The sequence below is a fragment of the Acanthisitta chloris genome, unplaced genomic scaffold (assembly GCF_000695815.1).
Source record: "Acanthisitta chloris isolate BGI_N310 unplaced genomic scaffold, ASM69581v1 scaffold41743, whole genome shotgun sequence".
Classification (NCBI taxonomy): domain Eukaryota; kingdom Metazoa; phylum Chordata; class Aves; order Passeriformes; family Acanthisittidae; genus Acanthisitta; species Acanthisitta chloris.
Window position 1 is genome coordinate 403 of NW_008667338.1, and position 7,949 is coordinate 8,351.

General features: G+C 39.8%; 1 protein-coding gene across 1 annotated transcript; it reads left to right on the forward strand.

Annotated features, from left to right (window-relative positions):
- Nucleotides 1-1,352: 1,352 nt before the first annotated feature.
- Nucleotides 1,353-7,607, forward strand: PQLC3 (PQ loop repeat containing 3; the record flags this gene model as incomplete). Its single annotated transcript, XM_009072444.1, has 6 exons — nt 1,353-1,557; nt 1,950-2,019; nt 2,638-2,695; nt 4,487-4,607; nt 5,758-5,799; nt 7,519-7,607. Coding segments are annotated over 6 exons (585 nt in total), but the record flags the coding sequence as incomplete, so codon positions are not given.
- Between the last annotated feature and the right edge of the window lie 342 nt (nt 7,608-7,949).

Here is a 7,949-nt window from a genome sequence, read left to right on the forward strand (position 1 = left end):
AGGTGGGCAGAACATCCAGCTGGATGGCTGCTAGCTCCCTGCACTAAGCTGAAAAAGGGCTTTTTATCCAGAAAAATCCCCTCAGAAGAACATCATGGTATTTCTGAATGTGCCTGTACCTTGCCTTCTGGTGGAGCACAGCTGTTGACCCAGGTCTGGCACTGGGAGGCTTAGGGGTACAGACACCTCTCTGCGTGGAGCTGTGCAGAATCTCCTCAGCCTCTGCTGTGGCCACTTGCTGCCCATGTTTCTCCACAGCACCAAACCCCTGTTGTGCTGTTTACCCTTAACACACCTCAGAGGAAATGATGTCAATTCTGGTTCCAGCAGATTTAAATGACCACACAGCCCCAGCCAAAAAGCAGTGGCAGTGTTTTAAACTCATTTGTGTGTGTTAGTGTGCATTAAAAATGTTTGTAAGTAATGTTTCAGATGAGCACAGAGAAGCCATAAATATCTCCTCAGCACTTGTGTGATAAACCCACACTGCTGTGGGTTCTGGTCTTTTTTGAAATATTTTTTGGGACTGTTTGTTGGTTTAATAGAATATTTATCCTACAGCCTTTAAAGACGTTGAGTCCAACTGTGGGAGCTTTGGGGCTGCTGGTACAAACTGGGATGGTTCTGTGGAGTCAGCATTCAGTGACCAAGCAGAGGAGTGACACAGAAGCATGGTGCTGATGGCAAGGAGTCCAGTTTGAGCCTACAACAAATAGCACTTCTAGGAAGTTCAGTATTTAAGTTCTGAGTACTGTAAAAGACAGTTTCTTAGAAGGCAGGCGTGCCTTGTGCTATCTTTCTACACCGGAAACCATAAATTTTTCCTTACACAAAACTGCCCGCAGAGTCCTTTCTGTTTCCTATGCAGCCTTGAATTTTCTTTCTAACCCCAAGGACTTGCATGAGAGTTGGAAGTAAAGAAAACATCATAAAAGTTCAGTTCCTTTTAGATACTACATTGTGGAATGGCAGGAAGGAGAATTGCCATTGTTTTGTGCACTTAGGAACAGGCTCTCAGTCTGACCAGTAGAGTAATCTCATAACAGTGTAGTCTAGACAGCTTGGAAAATGTTTTCTACTCCTGTAAAACTTGGTTAACGTACAGACTGAACTACAGACATAAATAAAGAATTCAGAGTTTTCTGAGAGGTGCAAAGAGAAGGTATATCCTAGGACCAGAAACTTTTATTTCTGTCTTACCAGCTGTAATTAATAAAATTATACCTTACACATGGTAACATAAAGAACTCGATGAGAAGTGTGGGCAGCTCTCTACATCTTATTCTATTTGAGGGTAACAGAAATAGGCTACAGAAACATCAGGCTTGCACTTTGTGCCCTTGTTTGTTCAGTTTGGCAGCAGGGACTACACCTGTGGTCTGGAGCCTTTGGGCACAACCAAAGCAGTAAGACATCATGAAGGCCCTGTCATGTCCCTCCATTCAGTCACGCTGTTTTGTATCTTTCTGTTCAGCTTCCTTGTGTTTCTGAGGTACCAGATCTATTATGGTTACCCCCTGCAGACATACCTGGAATATCCCATCATCATTGCACAAGGTAATTTTTTAGCTATGTTTTGGAAATAAAACAGGGCTCATTCAACACTCAAGGCTCAGTGTAGGTACAGTACTCCACTGCAGTGATGCTGGAGTCTGGGGGAAGAGGAAATGAATATCTCAAATAAAATCGAATACTTAAAAATGTCATGAAAATAGGTGGTCAGGTAGAGAAAGACCTAATTAATACACAGATTTGCAGCCTAAGTGCATCCTTACTCTAAGAAAAGCTTCATTTTGGAGCTTGCAGGGATTTGAACATCCATCAAATCTGAGAGACAAAACCCATAAGGAACAAGTTGCCATCGACTTGGTGCCCAGTGGAACTGTCTAGGATTGTGTTTGGGCCTTCTGCAGCCTCTTGTGTGACAAACCATCTTCCATTTATTTCAGATGTCATTCTCCTTTTGTGCATTCTGCGTTTCAGTGGAAACATGAAAAGAGCTTTGCTCTATGCAGTCACGTATCCTTTGAAATCTGGGAATTTTGGTTTATGTGGCTTGTTTGTTGGTTCTTTGCACAGCAGCTATGTTATCATTTGTTTTGTGCTAGTATTGTAAATAATTTTCAGCCACCCCTCAACATGCATTCCACATTCACATGCTGACTTCTGGGATCACAGTAAAATCTCTAAAGGCAGTAAGCTCGATATGTAGCTCTGCTTTAGAAAGCTCCTAACTGATGAAGAGTAAACCCATTTCTTAGTTTACATCTTCATTACGCATGCAGAGTAGAAGTGACAAATCTTTTTTCTTTGATTACTACCCATGCAGGTTTTACCTGCTGTGATGAAGACAGCAGTGCTTGTTTTTTTTAAATAGGACTTGGGCTTAAATCTCAAGTCTTGTGCTTTGGAGCAGGTCTTGAGAAACTCCAGGCACTGTTTAACCAAAGACAGTGTGAAAAATAGGAACACTTAAGTGTTTCAACAGTGCTTAATATGTGTCAACTGGATTGTATAGTCTGTTACAAAGTTCCAATAAGATTATTTCCCGATATTTAAAAAAATTAATTCCACAGGCAGTTTTGAGAGCTTTGTATCCTAGAATTTTCAGAGCTATGAAACTTAACGTGATACAAGGTTTTGGGTGGGCTGGTACATGCTAACACTGCGGAAGTGGATAATAGACATGGCCATGGTAAGTGCTGCATGATTATTTGAAGTTAGGTCTTCATATGAAATGACTTTTTTTCTGGAAGTCTTTATCAATGAAATTTCTCCTTATGTTTGTCCTTGGAAGAATTCATCACTTAGGTTAGCTTTCAGAACAACCAACCAGTTTTCAAATACAGCTGGTTCTCTTTTGTGAGTAGCTGGAAAACAGCACTGGCAGTAGAGACTCTATGGGGAAACAAAAAGGTATGTTCTGAGGTAAAGTTAATTATTGGTGCCTTGATTAAAACTCACAAAGATTTAATATGTTGAAATTCTATTGACACTTTAGTCCTAATGTCATAATCCCAGTTAATAAAACTTTAACATGAGAGGAAAAGTATAGAGCAGCAGTCAAAGCATTTGAATGTGAAATATTTCTTTTTTCCCTTTAATCCTACAATTTTGCAAGAAAAATATAATCTGAAAATGCCTACATAGGTCAAAGATGGTCTTTCCTCTTTTTACCAGAAAAGTGAAAATTTAATTCAGATGGGTTGGAGTTGCTAATGCAAAAGATGATACAAATAGGGACCTGAGAGTTTGGATAGACAGGAAGCTGAACATGAGCCAGCAGTGTGCTCAGGTGGCCAAGAAGGCCAATGGCATCCTGGCCTGGATCAGGAACAGTGTGGTCAGCAGGACCAGGGAGGTGATTCTGCCCCTGTACTCGGCACTGGTGAGGCCACACCTTGAGTACTGTGTACAGTTCTGGGCCCCTCAGTTCAGGATATTGAGGTGCAGTAGCAGGTCCAGAGAAGAGCAACGAGGCTGGTGAAGGGACTCGAGCACAAGTGCTATGAGGAGAGGCTGAGGGAGCTGGGGGTGTTTAGAGAAAAGGAGGCTCAGGGGAGACCTTATCACCCTCTACAACTCCCTGACAGGAGGTTGTAGTCAGGTGGGGGTTGGTCTCTTCTCCCAGGCAACCAGCAGGAGGACAAGAGGGCACAGACTCAAGCTCTGCCAGGTGAGGTTTAGGTTAGATATTAGGAAGAGATTTTTTATGGAGAGAGTGATCAGGCATTGGAATGGGCTGCGGAGGTGGTGGATTCACCATCCCTGGAGGTTTTCAAGATGAGATTGGATGTGGCACTTAGTGCCATAGTCTAGTAACGATGGTAGGGTTGGACTCAATGACCTTTGAGGTCTTTTCCAACCAAGTTGATTCTATGCAAAACTTCTCACCCCAACACTGATTCTTACTAGCAAGTGAAATCTGGGCATGGCACAGAGGCCTATATGGAGGCCCTCTCTACCCACTGCCTTTGCAAAATCCCCTTTAAAAGGAAGACAGAATGAATAGTACATTCCTATTATTATTTTTTCCCACCAATTGGACTAATTTTCCACACATTCTTGTCAGTTTTCTCATTCCTTTATGGTTTGGTTTGCCAGACATAATGGTAACAGATGGTCTGAATCAACCTTGCTGTTTAGACTAGATCAGTCTCATTTTAGCTGACTTTCATAAACAGCTTCATGGAGCAGGTTGAGAAGCTTTTTTTTGTTTCTTTCCTTCTGATTGTACTTGCCTCTGTCAAGCATTTGCCAACAGCAGTAGCAATTGTTATGCTCTTGCTGGGCAGTACCTCAGAAATCTGTCCCTTGCTTCTGGCAACTTCCACTTTTTGCTTCACAGCTTAGTACGGAGCTAAAATGCTTGGGCTGCCAAATACTGGAAAGGTGCCTATTTTTTTTTAATTCTAAATGAAAAAGCTGATCCTGTTCAGGGAATACAATGACAGAGGTTCTTTCTCTTTTTTTACCTGCTTTTCAGAACTTGTGCACGTTCATCAGTGCAGCCAGTAAGCTGGCTCAGCTGCGGTGTCTCTGGCAGACAAAGGATTCTGGACAAGTGAGCGCCCTGACCTGGAGTATGTCTGCGTACACTTGTGCAAGTAAGCTATGGGCAATGTGGTGCAAAGCACTGAGTTCTCCTAATGCCTCTTTCCATAACTCTTTACTCAATGTAGTAGGTAAAATGTTGCTTAGTGTACTTTCCCTTAATGCTGACTTCTGAGCCTCAGATACCACACAGTGTAATGAAATCAAGTGTTATCACAGACACCAATGATAAAAGTCAGTGACACTTCGACTTAAACTCCATGTGAATATGGCCAAAGGAACCTGAGTTGAAATAACTGAAGTACTGTTTTTATGAAGAAAAGATTTCCATGTTCTAGGATTTAATAAAATTACTAGTGATCCAGAGCATGAAAATCTGCTAAAATTTGAGTTAGACAATCGGACAATGCTAATTTTGAAAAGTCCTTTACAAATAAATACACACTTAATGCTAAATACCTCTAACTCTATGGCTACATGTAATTTCTCGACAGAATTTAAGAACAGTGATTTGTGCAGTTCCTGTGGTAATTCCCTAGTGATCTGCATGAACAGTTCTTCTCCTGCTATTTGTCAGAAGTGCCTTTGTCATCTTCACAGAACTTGTTTAAAATATCCTTACTGTAAAACACGGTGATGCTGGATCTATTTACACACAAAACAAATGTTTTTAAGTCAATAATTAGGAGTTGTGGTATGTTTGCTGAGAAATGACAATAGACTTTGTAAATGCATTTAGTCTACTGCAAATGTGAAGTAATTAATGTTTCGGTCCATTGTGGGAAGGAAAGCTGAATCTCTCCTATTTGAAGGAGTCTGGAAGCACACACATGAATATTCACAAGGTTTAAATCACACTAACTCTGTTGTGGGTGCAGGTCACTGTCAACTACTGAAGGAGGGGCTAAACAAAAAGAAAAGCTGTAAACTCTGACCACATCCAATCTAGCATGATGCATATAAAAATTCCAATTATATCAGTGATTTTCACATTAAAAAAGACCCTGAATACATTGTCATTCAGCTTTGAGACCTCCCTGAAGCTAAAATAGTGAAGAGGGAATGAACTAAAAGTGGGGAATGCCTATACAGTGTGTATTTTCATGCAAGATAATCCTCTGTTGAAAAATTAATATTTTATCATTTTTGAAGGTATAAATGTGCCATATGTGTTCCACTAATCCGAATTCATTCCATTTACAGCAAGAATACTTACAACTGTAATGACTACGAATGATTTCGCAGGTAAGTAAAGTACAGAACTGCCTGCCTGTCCAGAAGAACAGCTGCCACAATAGTTTTTAGCTGTTTTATAAAACAGTTCAGTTTTCTAAAACAGCTGAAAGGTCTCAGAAGAACAAACCATGAATGTGGTGGGTCAACATGGTGAGGGAAGGAGTTACTGCCAAGAAAGTAGAACAGGATTACAAATGAGACAAATACATCAAGGAAAAAACCCAAAAATCTGCTTATGCTTATCACATAGGGCAAGGTGGGCCAAAAGTCTTTTCAAATAATAACTGTTTCCTTTCTTATTGAGGATTTTATGAATTAAAAAATTCTAGAAAACTGAAGTTCAGCTTAGTATATGAATAGTTTCAGGCCCAACACTGAGAAAGTTTATGGTAGGCTGGTAAGAAATTTGCAAAAACTGGCTTAAAATATATAACTTGCAGCTGATTTCTTTATAAAGAAATGTATTTAACAGTTTTTTACCATCCTGAGAAAACCTAGGGAGTGCAGATTTTTCAATAAATAGTTCAAAATGAAGACTTGGTGGATGCAAGAACAGTAACAAAATCCCTTTGTACTTCATCTGGTGGTTTCTTGTTCTAGTTCAAAACTGCTATTTCATCAGAAACATCACTTGAACAGATTTTACACTTTTTAAGCAGCCTCTGCAGCATAGTAAGGCTGTGGCTTTACAAGTAGTCAAGTGGTTCTTTCACTGGACAAGGAAGTCCCTGTTTCAATCCTTCATTCCCACCCCCATGCTTGCAGCTTTCTCTTTGCCAGACTAAGAGTTCGTGGGGCCATGCAGTTAACTGAGTCACCAGAAATTTGGCATAATGCACATGCAGAAATTTAGTCAGGGTCAGGTACTGAGTCCACTTCAAACACAGCCTACACACTTACGTTGAGAAGAGATGCAATGCAGGGAGGGAGGAAACACTGGGAAAGTAAAGCTGCTGTGTAAAACTGAGCACCATACACTTTGGAACATGGAGAGAACAAGAAACAGCAGCAAACACTGATGCTGTGCTGCTCTAATGGAAAATGTTTCCAGTTAACTTGCAACACTAAACACATCCACATGTATGAAACTAGTATCACATACTTCTGAAACCAAGTTTTGTGTGCATTTCTGTGAATATTCCGCCAACTGAATGGATATCAGACATAGCTATACTTCAGTTTTCTCACAGGTAAAGGTACTATGCTTATTATGGTTTTAAAAATGTATGAGTTAATCAATGTGCTGAAAAACTGTGCTTTTTTGTCACTGTCAGGTTTTCTCTCATTAAAATCTGAGAGATGCAAGTATTTCCTGTCTCCCTGAAGTCTAAACAGATGGCAGCAAAGAATAATCCCTTTATTTAAATGACATACACAACTATAAAGGACACATGAGCTGCAACTCGATTTTAACTTTTGATATAAATTATATGATGCTACTCACACTTGTGCCATTCTCGTTTTGTTACAAAATAAGTAAAGGTACTGTAGTGTATTATTTTCACATCACTGAAAGCAATCAAGTGTTAAATGCTCTTTTCTGTTGCATTTATGCTCAGAACGTCTGAGTTCCTGAACACGGAAATTGAAACTAATTGGCTGAAAACAGTTGCAGAATATGAACTAGGCTGGCTGTGCACCAGCCAAGGTTTACAAAACAACGTCATCTGAAAATGACAGCAGTTAGGGTTTTTTGATTTATCTTACAACATTGTTTTTCCCTTTTAGTTCTCATCCGTTTCATAACCATGCTCATTCTCAATATCTGGGTCACAGCCACAATCCTGCACTACAGGAAGACTATAAAGACTGATTAGAAGACATTCTTCAGCATCCATATCACTACCATTAAAACAAACAACAAACGGATTAAATTAAGCTTAAAGAACAGAACTGAGGATGAGGAAACTCTTTCTCTCTCTCTCTCTCTCTCTCTCTTGCCTAGTAGTTACCCCTTAGCATACTTATATTATGTGCAGTATTTGCAGCATAGTACATAAATGCTTACTGTCTCTTAGAAATAATTCTGATAAGATACTTAATTTAAGCAGCATATTTTTATTGGTCATTTCAGACAAGTTTCACCAATATCACATTTTCTCTGGATTTTTTTTACGAATGAACAAGGTACTTTGTAATTAGATGTTTATATATTCTTG